Raw genomic sequence first — 24,397 nt, forward strand, 5'->3', positions numbered from 1 at the left:
TATGTTCACAAAGTTCTTATCTTCCCCAACATACAAATAAGATCATACAACCTTTCTTTTAAAATCAGAGACAGCCTATAACCTTTATGGATTTTCTTTTTTCATCTTTAAAACAAGAGTTTTGATGTCATTGATCTACCATGTCTTTTCAATCTGCAGCTTTGAGATTTCCATGAAGACTTACGACTCCGTGAGGAATTAATTCCATGAATGCTGCTGCTCAGAGGAGCAGGGAGGACTTGACTAATACTTCAGCCACTGCTACAGCCTTCACCACCCACAGACCTTCTCCCACGGGGAGGGACAGGGGCCACGCCTGAAACATTTCTGAGGTCAAAAACTGCACATAAACAACCTGAAACTATACAGTGTTGTCATAAATCTCTCAAATTCTGGGCAAGTAAGATAAAAATCTTTGAGGCAGGGAAATCAAGCTATGCAGCTTAGATGAGAATTGGCACAGTTCCCTAATACCAAGTTCTCCCATTTTGCTTTTCTCCAACTGTTAGCTCAAACAAGTTCTTTTTTCGGACAAACCCTTAGCTATCTGATTGCTTCATGTCCTTGATTTCTCTCTATATAAAATGAGAACAGTACCAAGGTATCTCAGGGTATCTGTGCTAAATTGAGATTACTGAGAAATATACTGTGAATCTCAAATAATATTTATTAGAGAGCCCTGATCTGATAACTGATACTTAGCTCTAGTGTTACATAGATGCAAACAGCTTTCTATTACCCCTCAAAGAAACATGAACATGGGAAAATAAAATCAGATATGTGCATTAAATTTCAAACAACTTAAGCTGCCTGTGTATGATTATGTTTTTTAAAGATTCTAAAAACCCAATAAGCTATTCATTCGATATTCACTGAATACCATGTGACTTATACAAGCACAAGTAGGACATGATGCATCCCTTACAAACCTATTGAAATAGTATTAAAATTGAGATGTATATAAAGCACTTATGGGCACATAGAAATAATTAATTCTGAATAAATAATCTAGGAGTAATGACGTCTGATCTGAATCTTAAAGAATGAGTATCACCTTAAAAGGCAGAGTAGGTCAGTATTCTCTCTATATAATTATCATTAGAGCACACAATCTTTGAAAGGCCAGAAGACATTCTTCCCACTCCCCCATCACCAGAATCCAGGCAGAGGCTGCGGGATGTGAACACAGACACTGACTGACAGCCATGCACAGGGATGGCCAGGGGTTGCACCTTGGAGCATCCTGTTGTTTCCTGGAAATTAACACAAAACTTGAAAAAAGCACATGTTCTTCAGCAGGTAATAGATCAGCATCTGAATACACAATGATTATGCAGATGCTCTGCTCCCTGTACAATTTCACATCCCTTGCCATGGGATGCATAAGACTACCAGGTGCTCACAGTGAAGAATGTAAGTTTCATGAGAACCGAAGTATTTTTCTAACTTGCCCACCACAGCATCACCAGTGCCCGGAGACAGCATGGCACATAAGAGGCTCAAAGTCTATTTGCTGTGAAATGAGAGTCATATAAACCTACTTATTTAGCATCCTCAAAAATATCTAGTATACCTAACTGTAGAAATAGGTATCAATAAATAGGCTAAATTAAAATCTCAAGTAAAATAAGAATTGTTCCACTGTTAAGATTTATTTTTTTCCTATTTTAAATCATAAAAATGAAGATAATAGACATGGCTCACTTTGGTAAGAAAAGAAGCATTCTAGTTTTGGTTCAAAGGCTGGCACTCAGTCCACAAAGCTACACCAGCCAGGACAGAAGCATTCTAGTTTTGCACCAAAAAATAGGAATGTAAGATTTCCCTACAATAAGACATAAACAAAGGAACGATCACAAGTCAAGAAGCCTCTTTTGGGGGATCTAAAAAAAATCACTCCTAACAGGACTGTAAAGCCAGAAAGTAGGAGGAACTGTGAAACAAACCTCTGAATGGTTTAACAAGGTGGCAGTTATAGCAAAATGAACTTCTTTACTAAGGCTCAGATCTAAATAACATTCAGATGGGACTGAATACAAAATGATTACACCAACTTACTTTTAATGTTTATTCAGATGTTGTATAAACAGGACTTTTAATCCCTGATAAATTATCAGTAACTAATTTCTTGAGTTAAAATCACCATCAGCTAAATGTCAAATGCAAGTAGTAATTGCTGAGGTATGGAATTCATTCCATTTTTAAAAAACCACATCAAACCAACCATTTTCACTTAAGGGAGACCCAGCAGAAACTCTCATTAGGAGAAAATTCAGTAACAGACAGAAACAAATATGTATGGTGCCTGTGAAGTACATTTTCAATGTTATAAAAGAAAAAAGTGGGGAAAAGAGTGAGATAAAAACTTGTAAAAACACTAAGCATACCATTATGAATAAAGAATCAGTTTGGTTCAGATATTTTCTTCTTTACATCTCATTTCATGAAATTTGCATACTCTGTAAAATGGTGGCCCCCAAAGGTACTTATTTTCATGACTGCTTTGGCTTTATTTGCAAAAGCTAACAAATGTTGTGTTTGCTTTTTTTATTCATCATTGTACATAAGTGTGTGTGCATATATTAAAACATTAGAACAAAGAATATTTGGTTCTGCAAATAATTTTCCACCTTCATTCCTTACCTAATTTTCCAACAAATGCCGTTTGGCTATTAGACTAAGTCCAGTTACTGCATAACAACATACTTATTTAATACTGAGTAAAGTTCAACCAAAGTGGCACAGATCACTTTCCTCAAAATAATTTGTTACTAATTATAGGCAGGGTGAGTGGAAAGTATTTGTTGACATACTTCCTTTGAGCATGTTTCTGAAGTCAATTTGTAGGATAATTTGTTTTGCTAAAGGGAAAATTAAAGAGGGTAAGTAAAATAGTAAAGAAAAAGCTAAAAACTTAGGTTGAAATATATATATATATAAAATTTTAGCTTTCAGCTATAAATGGAACAACAAACGCCAGTTTTGCTTCGTGTGTTTTTTTTGTTTTCGGTTTTCATTTCAACATTAGCATCTGTACCGTCTGCCTGAGGAAGAATGAACTAGGAAAACTAAAATTTTGACAGGATCTACAAGATCAGATGTCATTAAAATTGATGTCATTTTCTAGCTATAAGTATATTAGAATGTATAATAATTTCTATTTCTCCATTATGTTTCTTCTAAAGTCCAGTTTTCAATTTGAGCAAGAATTCGCCATATTTAGAGGTTGTCCTCCCCCATGTGTAAAAAGTGTCACGGGAAATCATAACGTGTCCTGGACCGGAGAGACTACTTCCTTGTCAGAAGTAAATAGAGGTTAACTGACATGCCCAAGGTGTGCAAGTTAGACTTCATTTCTTCTGTTGAACTTGATGGATTTCTGGGAGGTGATTTAAAACAAAACTTCTTGCAAGATGTAGTAGTTTTTCCCCCCCCACTGGACTTCTATTTTGATTTGAAAAATATGTTGCTTGCGAAACAATCAAGCACTACACTGGGGTGTTTGTTTTGCTGAAAAGGTGGCCTCTGGGCTCGGTGACAGGTCTGGGCAGATGTGTGCCACCCACGGGACAGCAGACTCTCTGAGGACCAGACTCCCCTACTGGATGCACCTGGAACTGGGTGGGGCCCCCAGGGCTGGATTCTAACCAGCATTGGAAGACTCCCAATTTACTAGGTGTCTTTCTAAACTCGAACTGATTGCAGTTGAACAGATATCAACAGTCTGCAGTGAATTTCTCACAGCATCAGGTAAGAGAAGGCATGTAGGAAACGGTCTTTGGAACTGGACAACACAAGTAACGCTTGCAAAGGTGACAAAAGTTAAGAATCTATTTCTACATAAACTTCATTTTTAATCCCCAGGTATATTTAAATAATAGTGACAATATATTACTTACAGAAAAACTTCAGAAAGTCTACCTATTGCATAAGGAATTGTACCTGTAGGAGAACAGCATCTATCACACAACTTAACTGCAAAGGAAGAGACACTGCCATCTTTATTCTACAAACGAGTACAATGAGCAGGCGATACACAATATTTAACCTGTGCTCCACGGAAGGCCATCACCAGAATCGTCTAACAGATCCCCGGGTACTCGGGGGCCCAATGCCAGGCCAAACAAGTGAAACTCTCCCAGGACTGGGAGCGACACGAAGCTGCACCAAACAAGCTTTCCAAATGGTTCCTACTCACACTCCTCAAGTGTGAGCACAACTGTGGGACACACGTACCACTACATAGCTGATGACTTTCAGGAAAACAACTAAACCTTATCAAAAATGCTTCTCTACCTGAATAGGGTAACAGACAAAATCTGGAAAGTGATCAGTCAAGAAGCTGTAGTAGAATACAAAATTTATTTATTTTTTTTAAATATTTTATTTATTTATCTTTAGAGGGGAAGGGAAGGAGAGAGGGAGAGAAACATCAATGTATGGTTGCCTTTCGTGTGTCCCCTGCTGGGAACTGGCCTGCAGGGAACCGGCCTGCAACCCAGGCATGTGCCCTGACTGGGAATCGAACCGCAATTGTCTGGTTCGCAGGCCCGCGCTCAATCCACTGAGCTACACCAGCCAGGGCTGTAGTAGAATACAAAATTTAACATGTGTGTCTGGGGCAGCTAAAAAGGGGAGAAAGTGTGTCCACAGAATAGGACTGTGTGGTGTAGGGAATGATCTTACTCGTGGGGTTTTTCTTCTGACTCTGTGAATATATTGCTTTAAACTGTAAAAAAGGAAAAAGCAAAAGACAAGAACCAAAGCAACAAACAAACCACAAACAATAAAGAGAATGTACAAAAGGACAGAAGCTTCAGAAGCTGACTGCTGATTAAAATGATCTCACACATACTATCTCAGATGAAGAAGGCAGGAGATAATCCATCCTTGAATGGGTGAGAGTCTGTCTGCACCGACATGTTTAAATATTCCTCAAAAATTTTTTTATAGAAAAGGAAACAAACCACAGTAACAAGTTCCTGTTTTCAAATCCCAGACATGGAATCCTTCTTTGAATATGTACTCACCTTCTGGTATAAACAATCAGAGAAATAAAAGATAAAAGTCTTTCAGGCCAATCATATTAAAAAATTCAACCAGGCAAGAAAGGTTTCAAAATTAGCATTGAAAAGTAAACTTTTATAAAGTACTCATACATGTAGAAAGGAACAGAGTGCAGGAAGATAGCTTAAATAGAAAGGCAGAAAATTGAGAAACACAAACCATAAATGGAACTTTCCTCTCTGGGGCAAGTCATGTTAATATATCAGAAATCATCCAGTCAGGGTCTGCATAGAACTGTCTGATTTCAGCTTTTTAAGGAGCAGATTCATAACAGTAACCTATTTTTCCCACCTCCCTGTTTAAAAAAAAAAGACCCAAAGTACTATACTGTAAAAAAATGCCTAACAAAATGAAGCGTAGCAATGATTTTTATTTATTTGAACAAAGGATCACCCATGTATTAGTGGCTTTAAACAGTTGAGTTCCTGCACATCGATTCGTCTTGATTATTTTCAGATGGGTCACTAGGAATGTATTACAAATTTCAGTGAAATACAGAAATTTGCAAACTTTTTATATTTGATTCCATAAATATACCGGAGTCAAGGTTATTATTTCTTCAGTGGCATTATTCTCCTTCACTTGAATTCCAGAACCCTAGCTATAGCCCTGGGATTGTTCTGGGAGGTTTCACCCAGCAAAAGTGAACATCGAGAAGCACTGCCAACACCCAGAGGAACTAATAGAAACAAATGGAAACAAACTAGTTAGAAAAATAGTAACAACTAACTTTGTAATGAAAGGTGGCAGATTTAAAAAGAGTAGTGATATAACTAGATTTAAAGTATACCACTTAAAATATAAGCTTATTGGTATATTCAACTTCAAACACAAGATTTAGAAAAATTCAGTTTGTATATAAAAAATTCAGTTTGTATATAAATGCATATCTACTTTGAAAAAAAATAAGTCTCACCTATGTCCTAAATTCTTTTAAAATTTTCCTTTCTAAAGAGAGAACATTCTAACTCCTCTGGAATAAAGCATATTTTAAAGCAATTCTTTTTTTCCAGCAGAGTGTCTGCTATATGAAAAGATTTGTTTGTAAAAAAAATTTGTTGGAGCCACGTAATTGTTTCTCTTAGCTTTCATCCATATACTACAGTGAGCTTGCTTGTTTCCATTTGTTTTTAGATGTCTGTATGTGCTGTTAAAGTCAGCAGCTTCCAATGGTTAGCAAGCTACAGTGTGCATCCTTAGATTCTAGATTTCTAACTGATATATTTTTAAATTAAAAAAAATGCTTGGGGATGTTTTTAGAGAGTACCCAACTGACATTTCACAATTTCTGAATACTCAATTTCCTACTTTTCTACATATATTTATCTATGTTACACTCAAATGTATGTTCTATAATCTGGCCTTAAGCAGGATTTGGCAGTTGGTTCTCCTAAACCTACATTTACCAAAGGGCTACAGCAATAAAAGCAAAAACAGAAGCACGTTATTTGATTGAAATATGTAAGAAAATCTAATTATTCACATTTGAAAAGACAGCCCCACAGAACTTACAGGTGGGCCACACAAGGGGGAATGGAGTTTCTATTCCCAGATATAGGATCCCTCTGCCCCACTAAGCATTCCAGGACAGACGAGAATCAAACATTTGTATAGAGCATTTATGACATGATACAAGCTTTCAGTTCCAATATTTGATAACCTTCTCCACCCAGAAATCCTCCTTATAATCTTGTCCATCTATCCTATTCCTCTTTTTGAACCATTTCCCTCGTTTCTACCCGGAATACTAGCTGGTCACCATCATCTGAACAATAGTTCTTTATGTCAGTGAAAACTTGAAATAAAGCACCCCTCCACTTTCTGTTTATTATACTACTTTAGATTTCTTTTTACCTTTGTTTATAAGTTTCCTTAATATTTAGGTATTTTAGTCATAAGTCCCAGAACTGTATTTGTTGAACTGTAAATATTCACTAATTGAAGTAAAATAAAATCTCAGCATTCTGAAAATGTTTGGTTAAACATTCATGGTTTCAGCATATTTTCCTAGAATGAAAGTCTGTATTGCTTTAAGGCATGTTCATATCTTTCTACCTTAAGAAGGTAATTCGGACTTGGAAAATACCTGGTAGGAAATAAGCACTAAGAAGCTGATTGTGATTATGATGCAATTTTACTTACTGTGCTTCTAAAACATGACAGACATACTGAATATGACATGTTCCTAATCCTCAAGAAGTTCACAGTTTTATCAAAGAAAGATCTGTATCTAAAACATTATAATATAATAAACACAAGAGACAAGATGTTATACGGTCTAACTCTGCAGGATGATAAGAGGTCAAGAAAGACTTGAAGGAGATGAAGGAGGTTCACCAGACTACAAAACAAAAGTAAAAGCTGCTAAAGCAAAATGAACGTGTGCAGAGGCAAAGAGACATAAAAGAGCTCATTCTGTTTGGAGAACTGAAAGGTTAGAAGGGCTCATACTCGGAGAGTGAGGAGACACAGGGTGTGGGGATGGCAGGAGTTAAAACTGAAACAGTAGTCCCGGCTTAAGTTATAGAACAGTGTCCTGCAGAGCTCAAGAATTAGGACTTTGTCCTGAAAGAAGTTTCAAGAGAAAATTCACAAGGTCAGATGCTACGCCTTAATGCATCCACAGTGAGGGGACTGGAGGAGGAAAGATTGAAGGCAGGGCACCTATTGAAAGACTGATTCACAAATTCCATCCAGGCAGAATGTGGGTGTGAGCTCAAGCAGTGAACAGAGATGAGTGAAGCCATGAAACCAAGATAATGTTGAAACGTAGACAGCTTGGTAAGCAATTTAAGGTTAAGGGTAAATAACGGGAAGGACCAAGGATAAATTGAAGGTTTTCAGTTTGGATGGTGACGCCATCAACTCAGAAAGCCAACAGAAGTAAGAGCAATGTTGGTCAGGAAAAGTAACGATTTCAAGGTTGGCCCCACTGAGTGAACTGTCTGAGGGGCAGCACCCTGAAGACTGGGGTTGCTGTGCAAATGCTGTTTCACCTCCGCTGAGGGCTGAGGTGCTGCATCTTTCTAACCGCACAAGACCTCAGTGGGAGATCAGGGGCGGCAGCCAGTGCACAGGGCAGAGCGGAGACCCGGCTAGAGGTCGCAAAGTAGGAGGCATAGCTACACAGAGCCACACTGGCCACGGCAGAAGCCAGTTGCCACATGAGTCTATATAAAGCCACATGACTAAACAATTTGTTAAATGTTTTACTTATTTATTTTTAGAGAGAAGGAAAGGCAAGGAGAGAGGGAGAAATTATCAATGCGTGGTTGCCTCTTGGGTACTGCCTACTGGGACGTGGCCAGCAATCCAGGCATGTGCCCTGACTGGGAATCGAAGCAGCGACCTTTTAGTTAGCAAGCCAGGGCTCAATCCACTGAGCCACACCAGCCAGAGCTGATTAAGCAAATTAAAATTTTCATTTCTTCAGTCCCATTTTGCATATTTCATAGGTTTAATGACCAATGTGATCAGTGGCTACTGTATCAAATGGTAAGGATACATATTTTTCCATCATCATAGAAAGTTCTATGCGATGGTGCAGACATAACACATGTAAAACAGGAAGAAAATTGTGGGAACAGAATCCTGGGAAAGAGAAGGTAAAGAAGATGAGTGGAGTCAGAGGGAAGAATCAAAGGAGTAAAAAGAGAAAAAAAAATCACACCACTGTGACCAAGAGAAAAGAGTTCAAAGGGATGAAATAGTGAAACATAAGGAAAAAAATTAAACAGGAGTTAATCAGCCCTGGGAAGATGATAGCTCAGTAGGTTGAAGTGTCATCCTGATGCACTGAAGTTGTGGGTTCGATCCCCGATCAGAACACAGGCAGGGGATCAAACAATGAATGCATAAATAAGTGGAACAACCAACTGATGTTTCTCTTTCTCCCTCTAAAGTCAATAATAAAATAAATAAATAAAAATAAATAAATAACTAAAAAAAGGTCACTTAAGAAAATGATTAAAAAATAAATTACCTTATGGTAGTAATTCTACCCTGGCAGTTGGTAAAGCATTGGAATCATTACCAATTTCTTCAGATGTAAAATGACTCAATGGGATGATTTCTCCCACACAGATGACAGGTTTAGCTTTTTAGAAAGAAATCAGAACCCCACAGGAACGGAAATGCTGGAAATGTGACCATTCTCTTCCCACACTTTAATGAAGGAGAGGCCTTGCCTAGCCGTCATCCTTAGCTATCATCTTTCTGGGAGTTTCTAAGAGCCTCTAAATAAGGCCTAAATCATTGCTGTGTAGGTTTCTTGAAATTGAATATTTAATAATTATATTCAGAAATCAAGCAACACTATTCTCTTCTGATATCAAAAACCAAGCTGACAGAACAGCAGTTCCCAGGGGCTGGGGGCCGGGGGAGAGTGAGGAGTTGTTTGTTGTTTGTTTTTTTTAGTAAGTACAGAGTTTCAGTGTGGAGTCATTAGAAAGGTCTAGAGATGAGTGGTGTTGATGTTTGCCTAACACTGTGCCACCGAAATGCACACTTACAAGTAGTTAAATGACAATTTTTCTGTTATGTATATTTTAACATAATAGGAAAAAACATTTTTTAATGAAGCGGAACTAAAACATTTAACCTGGGAGAGAATCTGGAAGAAACTCTTAGAACTCTGCACACCTAGGAAGTTGAAGATGCCAAACACAGAAGCACAGAAGCAATGCTTACACACACCTGTTCCTTGAAGTAACACAGGTATTTGTATTAGATCGATGATATTAGGTGTGAAAATATGGGTTTGATAAAGTTGTAAGGTATTAAGCCTACTTTGCTACTGTTGATACCGCCTGCTGTGAAAATGTCAAATGAAACAAGTCAGAGCTTTAAACGGTGCTAACAGAGCAACAGTGCATTAGGTCAGTTTCAAAATCCAGGCAGCATTTATACCCTTTTCTTCACTATTTGCACCTCAGGTCAATAGCTGCAGTTAGCTCCCAGAAAGGCAAAGCATAAATATCAGAAGTAAACCCCAAGGCAACCATGTCTGCACAGGCCAAATGCTCACTCTGCAATTACAGGAGGGGGAGTACCCAGGAATCACCCTCCAGCAGGCCCTGCAGCAAGACTCAAGAGGAAAAACACTGGGGGGGCCCTAGGAAAAGCTAAAGGTGGCTTCCATTTCTGTTATGGCAACCAGGTACAGAAAATGAGGCTAAAATTAAATCAAAGCAGATAAAAGTTCATGACTGCAATACATACATACATACATACAATAGGCCAATGACTATTTGGCCTAGAATTTTTAGAAGTTACACATAATAATCATCTCATACAGATTCTGTACTGACTGCCTCCCATCAGCATCCAGACTCTTCCTTGTGAACATATTGGAAAACTGGAAGTAACCACTTGCACATTCTCTGATCTCCCCATGCTTCTTCTCCAAGGGTGTTGACCAAACCCAGGAAAGGGGACTGTCTTTTAATCGACTCAGTCTTTCTAAACTCCTGGTCAGAGCTTTGCTCAGATTGCACAGAGATTCTGCTGATGTCACAAAGAGACAAATAAATAAAGTCTCCTCATGACTGTAAGCTAAAAAGGCATCGGCATAATGCAAGAACAAGCATTGCAAGTGGAAACAGACAAAAGAGAAAGAATTAAAGAAGGAATAAAGAAAGAGGAAAACTTAAAGAGATGAGGTCAAACTATACTTACAACTTTCAGCCTGATAGTCTGGCACAAACTGCTCATCATTGTCAGGTACCTGAGCTGGAGGAAAAAAAAAAGTTAAAATTTAAGAGGAAAACTGCCAAGACATAAGGAATATCAAAGTGAGATCTTTTATGTCAGATCTTTTTAGGCTGAGATCAAACCTATTATTATCTGCCAGTGAGCTCCTATTTAAAATGGTATTGACAGTGATACTTGGGAGGGGACATAGAAGCGATCATTGATGTCAACTAGAAAACATGTACGTCCGAAATATAATGGTGGCAGTCCCTCTGAATTTCACCGGACACATAGAGGAGACACATGCCAACTAAAAGAAGCTATAGAATTTCTATTAGCTACAGTGTTTCTTTTTTGCAAGTAAAAGGTGTATTTTTGGAGTAAAAGATATTCCAGTTCACCCACCGCAAGTGCTTAAGCAGCCCATTCAAAATAACCACGTTAATTCTTTTCGAGTAATGTGCAGTTATCACACACAGCCCTCTGCTTTATAGAAATGTCTGATTTGGGTATGCTCTATCTACTGCAAATTAGACTACTGTAATTAAAAATGTCTGCCCTAAATCTAGCCAAAATAAGCAATGAAGTTTCCGAAATTATTGTCATTGATACAGTATAAAGTTTTAAAAAATTCATTGACCATGATCAGAACAATACAAATAAACTCCATTCTTGCATGCAAAATATTTTCCTGGTGATTATTTAGCATTAACAAAAGGAAATCACCATTTCATCAGTTCTAATATCAAACAACTTCCCTATTTTTAGCAAGGGAATAAATTACTAAATAGCAAAGACTACGCATTCGGGGACAAACAAACCATGTAAACTTTTTCATTTCTACAATATTTTCATCATGGTTGATTTACACATCAAAATAACTGGTTCCAAACTGACAGAATGTTACAAAAACAAGTTTTCCCATGCATACAAATGTGCACACTCACACACATACGGACTACATGAAATAGAAGTTGGGTTACTTTCCTAATTAATTTTAGCTGGGATATGGTTAGTTGGTATTACTTTACTAATATTATCAAATACTAAAAAGTTTTATCCAGTCACGTCATATTCAAACAAGTGTCTAATTTTAATTTTAATTTTTTAAAGAGTTTATTCTGTATGGGGGAATGCTTATTAAAATAATCAGTCTCTATCTGTCGCTTCTGGGCCTTTTGGCTAAGATCGAGTGTAGTAAAATAATTGGTCTCTGTTGAAAATATTTTGGGTACTTCAATGAGCTACGAAAAAGTCTACATTAAAAATTCTGTATTTAAAAATTCTAATGAAAGAGATTATAACATACATATAATTAAAGGTTCTTTTACCAGCTTATTTAACATGTACAAAAAAACATAATTTGGCTAAATAAAATTCATGTTACATTATTAAGAACAAAACCAATGATAATTTTGACTATTATCAAAATATATGCAATCTGACATCCATTTTCTAACAACTTTCTTCTGTACACCACTATTTAAGTTTATTAAAGACAAAACCTATTCTCTGCCACAAAATGAAACCAAACTAATTGAGAACTTTTTCCAAATTATAACTGATGCCAATCTCTTAAGTTTATATTTGAAGTGTTTTCTCTTTGTATTCTACTAGTATCTGACACCTGACTAAAGTCATACAAACTTCAGATCATTACTTGCTAGCTATGTAAACTGTATAACATTATTTAACCTTTTTGAACTCCATTTATTCAACAGTGTAATAGTGGTAATAGAGATTTTTTGTGAGGATTAAATAAAATAGTCTAAATAAAGTGTCAGACAACGTCAGATACCCACTTTTTTCCCATTTCACACACACACATACACACACACACACAGACAATACTTCAGTCATTACAATGCAAGTTTAATGTCTTTACTTCTAATGAATTATATTGGACATGGAAAAATATAATAGGTGAAATTTGTATGTTAGCATTCTCTTAGGTATAAACATTTTTCTTGCATTGTTGTAAGCTTGAGTTTTCTCACAGACTCATAAATTATAACTGGAGGAGTACCCTTTAAAATAAGGCTCCGCACCAAAAATACAAAAATGTTTTTAATATCTATTTAATAAATAACAGCAGGTAGACAGAACCCACTCCTACATATTTTTTCCATTATATCCACATGTTTTGGTTTTCCTTCTAAATTAACAGCTACACAGAACTATTGAGATGCAAAAATTATCAGCCATAGCAATTATTATGCTTTTAAAAAGCCAACATTTACAAGAACCTAATAAAAATGTAATATCTCTTTACAGGAATAGTTAAAAATAGCTGCTGAGTAACAAAAGTATATCTGTAACTAGATACGCTAGTATGAATGTCCAAAGGCCAGAACTTTTTCTTTTTTCCTTACTATAAGACAGAGTGGCAACTCCAGGACTTGTATCCCTTCAAGAAAGGCATACAATTCTCTGATGGCTGCATGGTCTGTGTTGGGATATGTAGGCAAAGAAAAACTTTAGGAGCAGAAGAAACGAGAAAGTTCACCTCACAAATAGACAGAAAATAGCTGCATACTAGCAATTCATAAAAAAGAATGAAAACTGCTATTTCTGTTCTAACTCTTTAACATACTGAATAAATACTTCACACTTATGCCTGAACATATTACAAAATTTTAACAAAAAACATATGACTCACATTTTTCACAGAAGCTAATCTTCAGAAACCGAATAGACCAAATGAAGCAGCATGCTGCTTAAATAGACAAAGGCTTAAGTCCACCTCTAATTTCAAGTTAAAAGTAAAAGGAAAGCAGCTAACAGAAAACCAAGTTGGATCTGCACAAGGAAAAAATGACAAAGTATGGCCACACTCGTAGCATACATTTCCGTTTTTCCCCTCAATTCACAGGAATTTGGTTGAAGCAGCAAAGTATAGCTTTGTCTAAAAATTTGTGACAAGTCATACCAACTCCAAAGAGGAAAATTAACAATAATGGCCAACTTAAATAAAATTTCTTCCCGACAACAATCTATTATAAACTATGCTTGGAATAATGTACCTTTGAAGAATGAAAATGCTTCCCCACACTCGGTAATTAAAGAGGAAGGGGAAGAGTAAGAAAGGAGAAGGGGGGAGGCATATACCAAAAGGCCAATAAAAGGCTTTCAAGAAGATTAAGCATGTAGATTTTATTGGTAATAGCTGGAGCAGCTCTATCAGATCATTGCACATTAATAGACAAGTTGCCGTCAAGTCTCAGGACTTCGGCTTTACAAGGAGAGTATCTGCACTCTCAGCTGTTTGCTTTACCGAGATTATTGTCCGAAGTTGGTCTCTGTCTCTCTCTTTACTACATAGCAACACATATCATGATAGAGAAACTGAAGAAAATAGTAATCACGACCCAGATGTCACAGAATCACTAACTCTCACGTCATAATTTTAATCTACTGTCTTAACACTCCCTGAGAAGAGGGGTGGGCAATTTTTAAATAGTGTGCCTTTAAATAAAATAATAATCGTTACTTAAGAAAAGTTGAGCATTTAAATAGGTTGGCTGCAGGCAAGGAAAAAATATACCTTTTTTTTAAAACACACAAGGCGCCTGTTGGGTTTTCTCTTAAAGTGAGGGGGGGGCGGGGGGGGGGGAAATTACCAGTGAAACAAATGTCAAGAATAAAAGGGGTTAATATTTAATTAAAACCAGTTCTATCCACTGTAACAATGACCTAGAGCCAAACAAGGCGGAAGATGTATGAGTCATTCTTTCTGCCCGTGAATGAGACAGCTGATCTCCTCAGCAATTCCTCCAGACAAGCAGGCAGAACTGGAGTTCTGCCTCCATTCACAAAAACACAGTCCAGCATGAGCCATGTGGCCCAACCACAATCTTTTCATGTCACACCCTTCGAGAGAGCTAAAGCAAGTCAACTTGAACTTGCAATATAAACACAATTTTATTGCTCTATCTCAAATAGAGTTCAGACCCCTTAAGGTACACATTTAAAGAAATGACAAGTTTACAAAAGAAATCCACCTATTTATTATATTTAACCTATCCTACTTCATAGGGTAACTTGTCACAGAAACTTAAATGTACAAAACTGAAAAGGAAGGAAAGAGGCAAAGAAAAAAAGATGAAAGGATGGAAGAGAAAAACCATTAAAAATGCCTTATTTTTCTTGCCTGTTATTTCAAATGTCTCTATCCTAAGATTATAACAGGTTGCTGCTGACTTTTCAGCTTTTCACTTTGAACAAAGGGTTAAAAACAGATTTCTCTGAAGTTGTTTCAATTTTAAGTAAAAGTAAAAGAACGAGAAAATCAACCTTTGAACAGTAGTATTTCTGTTTCATGCTAAAACGAAGCTTCAGGCCATGGAATAATATAATCATGAGGCCTCTAAGCCTGCTTTTATACCACATCCGATTTTAACATTAGAATGCTTGTACCAATGTATAAGCATTAATTAATGCATAATTATAAACATATTTAAACAGATAAAGGGGGCTCTTGTCCAATGACAGACACATCTGTTATACTTGAAAAAGACATTCTATGTATGTTTGAAAAGAAAGAAAACGGTTTTAGTTGTCTTTAGGCTCAAACTAGCTTCAATTCCTAACTCTAAACTGACCCGGAGTGACTTTAAAACTTCAGGGTAGATGAGAAGAGCTATTGTTTCTAGTCAAATATTTTCTCTAGTGCTACTGAGGTCTGATGATGATGATGACGATGATGATGATTTTAATTACAAACTTATACACAGGTCAAATGGAATACGGTTATAGTATAACTTCCAAGAAATTATACATTGTCAGTAAGTGAATTAGGGAAGCTTAGCACTATTTCATAAACATTTATTACGGCCCTCTGGAAAAGCTATATTATGCTACAGCAAATCCAAATTCTATTCTTATAAAAGACAATTTCTATTTTTGCAAGGAGAGCCTAGATGAAAAGTATTTATATATGTCCAATGAATATTTAGGAATGTAATACATTCCTCTACCTGCTATATTTTAATCGAGTACAAAGAAGATTCTTTCACAATTTAGAGTATTTCCTGATGTAACACAAAGGATAGTAGCCCCCACTAAAAAGAAAAAAGACTCTTGATCAAGTCTAAGAAATAGTATACGCTTCTGTAATTTAATGCTTAAATTCTCAATTCCATTTTTATGTCAACCACTTAAAATAATGTCATCTTTAAAGCTTTTATTTCTTACTGTATCACATGAAAACAAAACAAAACAAAAACATTCAGTACCTCCAATTTATGTTCCTTAAAAAAGTTACAGTATAATTTTTGAAAACCAAAAATGAGTATATTATGACTGCTGAATATTGTTGTATGACCATATGTATAACCTGTTATTTAAGATACTTTATTATAAATGACTTTGAATATGAATAGTATAAGTCACTGAGGTGAAGTGAATCTCTACTTTTCAAAGATAAAAGTAGATATATCTCTATGTTTAAGTCGACTTGATTACCATTTAAAGGTCACATAAAACAAAAGAAAAATACAGTCTTATTTGCATGAGGTAAGGACCTTTGGTGTAGAAAGGTTGTTCTTGGAGATAAAGTTTTGACTCAAGTATGGTGGCACCCGACTTACACCACCACTGAAAATCATTTTACCCTGATGGAATCAGATCACTGTTGACATTCTTCCTTAATATTACTGATAAGGGGAATCTCAAGAACATCTAGACCAACAGCAAGAAATAACGGTCATAAGTTGTTATGTATTTTCATTACATACACACGAAATTTCATATTTCTCCCTCAGTTGTATTGGTAGGTAAGCTTTCATAACAAACTTCAGAAAACTGCAATCCTTTAAAACTCAGTTTTACATTCTTCTCTTTCTGTCCCTCCCACCCCCACACAAGGGTCCATTTTAACTATGAATTTCTTGGGCACCGCTCGCTGAATCACCACTTAAAACAGGTTAGATTGTTAAGAATAAGACATCCCTAGGATGTTGATAGAATTGATATTTGAACTCATTATTTCATGGGATCAAATAATTGAAATTGCCTCTGTCAGTAGCAATCTGATTCAAAAGACAAAGAATCAATAAAGAATTGTACATAGTTACATTTACAATATGAAGTAGATAGGGGAAAATTTGAAATAGGCATACTCTCTATTTTTTTTTATCTACCACTGTGTCACTGAAAACATTACCTATTCCATTTATTTCAGAATAAAATGTGATTATTTTAAACTGTGGTATATATGTTAAAAACATTTAAACTGCAGTGTTGGTACTTGGAAAGTGACACTAATGTAAAGTTACGGTCTTCACAAACATATTTTTGATCTCTGGAAATAAACTTTTTGAGAGAATGAAATTCTACTTTTAGAGATAACTTTAGTGAATTGAAAAACTAGTTCCAACCCCACCCATCCTGCCTTATCCCAATTTCTCTTAGAAATAAAACACATTTCTAACTCAATAATAATTTACCTATGACTAATCCATATGTTGCATTTTGGGTCTAATTTGTAAAATTCTTTTAGGAAAACAAACATGCTAGTATATATATCTCCCATGTATGTAGGGACTTTGATAATTTTTTAACATGATTTTCACATGACACATGACAACTGACTCGACTCCCAGGTCAAGTTTTTTGACCTGTTTAATTTCCCAGTGGGATTCTAACTTAGGGGAGAAACTTGGCTAATTGCCAATGATCTTTTTTAAAAGGGTCAAGATGCTTTAAAATTCCACAGTCAGTTTCTTGGCTACAAAGCGTTAGGAAAAGAAATATGTAAACCGTTCATATCAGCCTATTTGGCAGTATTTTAATTTCTGGGTGCCCAGAGGGACATAAATGGACAAATCCAACTACAAATAAACTAGTATAACTTTGAGATCTCTTCATAGTTACTATTATTCAAAATGTTAATTAGTTAAAATGCTAAAGCAAATATAATTGTGTATAATTCCTAAAAATAAAAATATACAGTCTACTGACAGTAAAAATTTTTTTAATTTTAAAAGCCTCGCCTCACTATTAGATAGCATAAATTAATGTAAACAACTTTGAAAAATGTAAATATTATTCTGAAATGAAATGGTATCTAGAATTTATAAGTAGTAGCCCACCTTGGTATTCCATACATCAGTCCGACTATTGATTTCTGAACTTCTTCACCTTATAAATTCTTTCCTAAGTCAAAGTCCATGTTCCTCCAAATATATGTCATCTTCTCTGTTTATTTTATAAAAAGCAAATCTTTAGATTTGATTTACAGCTATGTGAATAACTATGACTAAGAATAAGCAGTGCAGTTTGAAAAGATAAACTCAGATAAATTATTCAAATTACTTATCTGAATGACAAAGAAACAAAAGAAGTTGAAAGTAAAAAACTGTACCGAAATCGATTATAAAATGTGAAGAGTCTGTCACAGATTCCACATTTTAAAATTCCAGGAACAGAGTTGCTATGCACATTCAAAATCTGCCAGCAAGTGCTCTGATTTGGAATCAATTAGACTTAAGCATCTTAAACAACAAACCAATCTTCCAGAACAATTAAAATGGATATTTTAAGTTATTTTGGATAAGCAAATAAATTCCCTCATATGTGTAATGATCTCACAACCTTCAACTTTGCAAACTAACAGAAAAAAGTTAATACAAGAACCTCTGTACAATTTTTTTTCTTGAAAAAGTTACATTGAAATATAAGGCTTATGCTGCAATAATAAGTAATCTACTGCAATAAGTTTCATTACCAGAGACAAGCAAAATGACCTTTAAATATAACTGAAATTTTTATTAATACTTACCTTTCATTAACATACAAACACAATCACCCTTTGGGAAGGGCTACTAAGAAAGCCAATTTACTTAAAAGATTTGAAAAAAGACTGCAAAAGCTCTTTGGAGAACTAGAATATCAGCAAAACAAAGAAACTTATTTTACATGCTAACAGCAACTTGATCAACTGCAAGCAAGACCACTGATAAAACACAGCAGCCAGCCCCAAACTGCAACAGCAACACTTAGCTTCCATTTAAAGAGAACCTCTCTCTTCTTTTAACTGTCTTAAAAATTTGTTCCGAAAACTGCATGTTTCCCATATAACATAAAGGCAAAAAAAAGACAACTATACTTAATGCTTAAGTATCTATAATTTTCTTTGTTTTCCACTAAACATATCATAAGATAAAATAAATATTTCACATTTATTAGGACAAATCCAAAAGAAAAAATTCAAATTGTGAATACCAACAAAAGTCCCCCAACATTAGACATTTCTCAAGTTGTAAAAAGATCTACTGAAGCATTATTTCATTGTTCCTATAAAATAAAGTTTACACAATAAAAGGTGCCATGAATTTCAACACAAATTTTTATAAAAAAGCAATCAAAAATAAAAGGAATGGCTTTAAATGTCTCCTTGCTATATTAACTGAATCCTAGTAAAAGTCACATCATAGCAAAAGTCAATTTCAACAAACATCACATAACAGTAACAAATAGAAAACATCTAAAAATTCCTCAAAGCCCCCAAATATTTATTTCAGAGTCATAGACTTCCTAAGTAATGGATACACACCTATCGTTCTGTGTTGTGAGCAAGGTGGGAAGAAGACACTTGCACTTAAATCTTGAAGCATCCCGTCCCGATGAACCCAGAGAAACTAATTTCTGCCATCAGAAGTCCTCCACCAGAACACCAAATAATGATATGCGCTGCTCTGAAGGAAACAGCTAGCCGAGTTCTGGCTCTAGGAGGTCTCTCGAGGTACAATAATATAAACCTGATCAATTGCAATTAAAATCTGAACAGAGGCTTAGAACTTGAAGTCTTGGTGCATTAGTTCTTGCCAAAAGCAGATGTGATTGTGAGCTGGAAGCAATTTCTCCTGGTAATTTGTGATGACACTGGGTAGTGCAGCCCCAGATTCCCCAAAGACAAACTCATCAGAGGCTCTAATGTATGCATGACACATGAGGTGGCTCTTTTAGAGCTCAATTAATTGGGCTGAACATTAAGACAGCAAGTTCAGGACTTTTCCTCCCCCTTCTAGAGTTGCTTTTCCCCTCCTTTTAAAGCTTTTTTTCTTTTTTGCCTTACCTTCTGCAAGCCACGTTTCCTGTAATTGACTTAGATCTTGAAAGAGTTCTAAAAAACAAGTCAAAGACAGAAAGAAAACATTTGCAAACCTTTAGGTTTCATGAAGTGAAAATGTTTGTCATAAGATTTGTCATATATCAGTTTTGTTTGGGGAGGCGCTCAATATAAAAAGAATTCATAACATATTTCAACAATCTTGCTCATTTTGATGGGTATTAAGCAATACTTCTTTAAGAAATTCTTTCAGTAAATTAAATAATAAAATCATGTTTCTTTCCCCCTCTTTTTAAACAAACAGCTTAAAAAAAATAAGGTGGAGACACCAAATAACACACATTCTCCAGTATTCGAAAAATGTCTAGGTAAAGGTAGGTCCACAGAAACCTTTCTTAAATAAATTTAACTCTTGTAAATTAGTAGGAAAAAGATTGGAAAGACTGAAAAATACCTTATTTATATCTTCTGAATGTTATATAAAAGATGTAACAACAAATGGTATAATTCTCAAAGTAATATACATTTTCAGGTTCAATGCCACAAAGATAAAAAGAACAACTTTTAAATACAAGTTTTTAGAGGTAAATTTCTACATTAATAGGTTTACAAAAATCAAAGATAGATAATTCACTGGCACCTGTTTATTATCAGGTCCAAATATTTGTATTCTGTCATAGTGGGGAGGGAGAGAGGTGTTCTATAATTATGAGGATTTGAGGAAGTTTCGGAATTTAATATATCTCATATCTAAATGGCCAACTGAACTTTGGCCATTAATGGCATTTAAATCTACCTTAAGATGAAAGTATCTTTGGCAATTAAATCTAAGTATCTTAAGTTTATTATTAATGCTTCAATATGGCTGGAATAATTTATAATGTATTGACTTCCTACCAACAGTTCATAAAAAGAATCTGTAGCCTAATTTTCCAAATAAGTATTAAAATTATTAATTAGGCCTTAATTATAATTCAGTGAACACTTTAAGACCTATAAAACAATATTATGGCCTCACCACGGAGTCATCAAAATCATCCATGAAAAGTTTGATAACTGTATACGGTTTTTGTGCAGAGGGGATGGAAAATTAAATAATCATTTACATTGTTGTAGCAGTACACATAGTTGCTCAATTTGTCCCACTGTGTTGGATATTTTAAAATTGTTACCTTAGTGTATGGGATTAGCTATATGCCATATGGACGAGGGTATTAAACATAAAAGAAGGATGTCACTTAACTTTTTGCTTCCTTCTTTCATTAGTTTGTGATGGGGCCATAAAATATCCTCCAGTGCAAACTGTCACATTATGTTAATTGTTCCAAGTAAAAGTCTTAGTTAAATACAGCAATGTGAATGTTTATTACTTTTAAGCTAAGATTGAAGTGCTCCTGTTCTTTAATGAGAGTGGGGATATAGATAAAGAGGGGGGATTCAGCCCAGAATCAAACCTCACCTTCTGAATCATGAGCCAGATCTCTGTTAATGAATTTTCTTTTCCTGACATTTGTTGGTCTCTCGTTACAATTTCTCCCACGCTGATTCTACAAAGGGAAAGATAAAATCCTTTAAAAGAATGTAAACCTCAAAAGTCACACACAGAAAAATACATGCATACATACATCTACAGGATCCTCTCTCTAAATAGAAAAATTAAAGTCCATAGTATCAATTCTAATATTCACTTTCTGCATTCATTTCACAGTGAAAGCTTATGCTGAGCATTGAACAGCCAGGAAGTGTTGCTTCCCAGCGCCGATCCTAGCATACTATTTATTAGTCATATATTCATGCTATCTCAGCATCAAAACATCATTAAGCAATTACACTTAAAGTCGATTTTAGGCTGGATCAAAGCTAGATTAAAATACAGTGAATTTTATTCTCATACTCCCCACTCGAAAAAATAAAGAAAAAAAGCAGAGAAGAGTGGTAAAATGAAACATATAAGAGAAAATGAGGGGGGAAAAGAAACAAAAACAGCCCATGTAAACAAAAAGTGTCAGCATTTGTCTCAACTTCACTCTTTTCAATGTGGCAGACAAACCCAGCCAAAAACTTTGAGTGCAGCAGCTGCTGCTGCCCTCCATCTCCTCTTCCACTCATCTTGGGCCCTTTAATCAGAAAAGGGGGTCTTAAAAACAAAACTGTGCCTTATCCAAATCACTGAAAGGTAAGCTCATTTTGAAGACTGGGCTTGTAGAAGCAGAGTCGCCCTACAGTGGCAACAAAGCAGATAAAGTATCTGCAATCCCAACCCCCTTACCTCCTCCCTTATCCACCCGCCCCCCCCCACCCCCAGTCAAGTTTATAAACAGCAACCCTCGAACTGATCACTCACATTGGTGACCATGTAAGGCACTTGCTGGTCATAAAATCCATCCATTCTGCTGCTCTTCACAAATCTCAGCTCAGTGTTTTATATTTTCAGCATTTAGCTGGAGATTTCCTCGGGATCTGGACTTCTATCAACCTAGAGGGGAACAAAATGGCTTTTAGGCTAAAAAAAAAAAAATCATGAATGAAGCTCTTTAATTTGCATAGCTAATTACCCACCGACTGTCCCATTCACAAAAATAACCCTCCATACACCGCCTCCTTCACCTGGATCCAAAGAAAGCCCAGAGAGTTCACAATTTACATATTTTCGGCTGTAGCAAAAATCCGAACTAGAGGCTATGTATTTATTTTTACACTCTCGATGTTTCCCTGCGAGGTCGGTGTATCCCGGGAAGCTCTGATTCGCAAACGTGTGCAAAACTAGCAATGGCGATCAACGAGACTTGCTTTGCACCTAACGGGACTAGAGACGGAGACACCTCTTTCATAAGGATAGTTTTTGCAACCCACAACCATGCAATTATCTGGAGAGACATAAAAAGTTGTTGGAAAGACCCACCTGAAGGCCACGCTAGGCAAACTGCTGCAAAAAAATTCCCTCCAAATTTAATAAAAACATTAATTATTGCCCAGCACGTCCCCCTTGGAAGCCGAAAGCGCCTCTGACAGAGCTCAATTCGGTGGTTTTTCCTCTACTTCTCCTCCAGGGGCCTCCAATCCAAACTGATGGATCGCTGCCTCCCATTGGTTCCGCGTCTCTTTCACAAGATCAGATTTCGGGCTGTCAATCAGGCAGCTTGCTGCCCCTTCTGCAGGATCTCCCGCGCCCCTCTTCCCAGGCTGGTGCTCGGCGGGTTGGCGCAGGGTCCAAAGCTTGGAAATGCCGTGGAGGAAAACGACTGCCTTCCGAATCCGCTGCTTATTGTTAAGGCGCCCGGGGACACTGAATCCATGCATGTGTACCGAGTCGCCAGTTGTCCTTACTGGTGTCTTTGGTCCATTCTTGGGCTGATTTCCTACAGTACTTTTGTTCGGTTCAGGTATATACTCTGAAGGGCGATCTACTAAGCCCGTGCCTCCTCACGCCCCTGCCTCCTCCCCTCCCTCAAGAACGCCAACCTCCCCCACCCTCACCTCCCACTTTTAACCTGATGAGGAGCCCACCTATCCGTAGCTTCGCTCCCATTAAGTTTTTGGCCCAAGTTCTTTTGCCGTTTTTTTTTTAACACACGCCAACCATCATTATGGTTTATCAAAACAGTTTTTAGTGGCCTTCCTCAAGTAATACAAGATCCAAATCATTCATGGGACAGTAAAATAAAGCATCCGTGGGAAAGCACCAGGGGTGGGGGGGAATTGCATGTTAGGAAGGATTGTGTTGGGAGGGAGCACTGGAAGAACTACGGTGCGATCTAGGTAAAGAAAAGTATAAAAATCAAATTTCCCCAAGGTGTGCACTGGGATAAGGTGCTTCCATCCCTCTGTGGAGGTGGGGCGGAGCAGGGAGGGGATGAGGTGGCTCAGATATCCTAAGGACCCGCACATTTCCTGAGCTTTTGTTATGTATACACGGAGATGGAGGGTGTCACTTACTGTACTTTATGCTTTCACTTCCTCTTCTGCTTTCACGCAGCCCCTGCCGGGAGTTGGGGGACTAGCGGTGAGGGGGTTCGGGTATCAAGGACAATGACTGGGACGTTAAAAAGTGAGGGCTGCGGCTCTGAAACCACTTGCCCTCACCCTCCTGTGGGGCTTGGAGCTGTAGAACTTAAGCCGCAGCCCAACAGGGCTCGGGAGGCCGCGGGGCTGGGACCAGGAACTCAACAGTGCTGACATTCACTTGTGATCCCGGTAACGACCAGAGCTACAGACCAAAATACGTTTCCGGCAGCTGTTCTGCCCATTGGGAAACACGCTTCAGTTCTCAATTTCTATTTGAAACTTTCCTTCCTGAAATGGAAGGGTATGGAGACACATTAAAATGGAGTATGAGCAAGACTCCCCAGGAACCAGAAGAAGAAAGATCTACGTAAAAAAAAAAAAAAAAAAAGTCTTACAGAAATTTTAGAAAAACTTACTACTAGAGAAACGCCCAATAATTACGGAGAACAAGGGCATACACCGTGCATTCCCTGAAACTAGTAAATCAGAGTAGCCTGTGCGAATGAGCACCTACAAGCACTTTGAGCGGGAACTGCACTTTAACCTCAGCCAGGGAGGGCTTCC

At 36.8% G+C, this 24,397-nt stretch overlaps 1 protein-coding gene across 4 annotated transcripts in view; it reads right to left on the reverse strand.

Moving 5' to 3' along the window:
* Nucleotides 1-23,921, reverse strand: part of ETV1 (ETS variant transcription factor 1) — a 97,957-nt gene extending 74,036 nt beyond the window's left edge. Inside the window, exons 1-5 of one of the 4 annotated variants that reach the window (XM_053655087.1) lie at nucleotides 23,765-23,921; nucleotides 22,173-22,304; nucleotides 21,288-21,375; nucleotides 19,835-19,882; nucleotides 10,744-10,797 (exon numbers count right to left, since the gene is read on the reverse strand). In XM_053655087.1, the coding sequence (XP_053511062.1) occupies nucleotides 10,744-10,797; nucleotides 19,835-19,882; nucleotides 21,288-21,375; nucleotides 22,173-22,217 (235 nt within the window). In that variant the 5' untranslated portion in view covers nucleotides 22,218-22,304; nucleotides 23,765-23,921. Of the gene's footprint in view, nucleotides 1-10,743; nucleotides 10,798-19,312; nucleotides 19,637-19,834; nucleotides 19,883-21,287; nucleotides 21,376-21,984; nucleotides 22,068-22,172; nucleotides 22,305-22,730; nucleotides 23,048-23,764 lie in introns of those variants that run through there. The other 3 variants (XM_053655086.1, XM_053655088.1, XM_053655089.1) reach the window with 3 other exon arrangements.
* Between the last annotated feature and the right edge of the window lie 476 nt (nucleotides 23,922-24,397).

Source organism: Artibeus jamaicensis, unplaced genomic scaffold (genome assembly GCF_021234435.1).
Source record: "Artibeus jamaicensis isolate MK-2021 breed Jamaican fruit bat unplaced genomic scaffold, CSHL_Jam_final contig_923, whole genome shotgun sequence".
Classification (NCBI taxonomy): domain Eukaryota; kingdom Metazoa; phylum Chordata; class Mammalia; order Chiroptera; family Phyllostomidae; genus Artibeus; species Artibeus jamaicensis.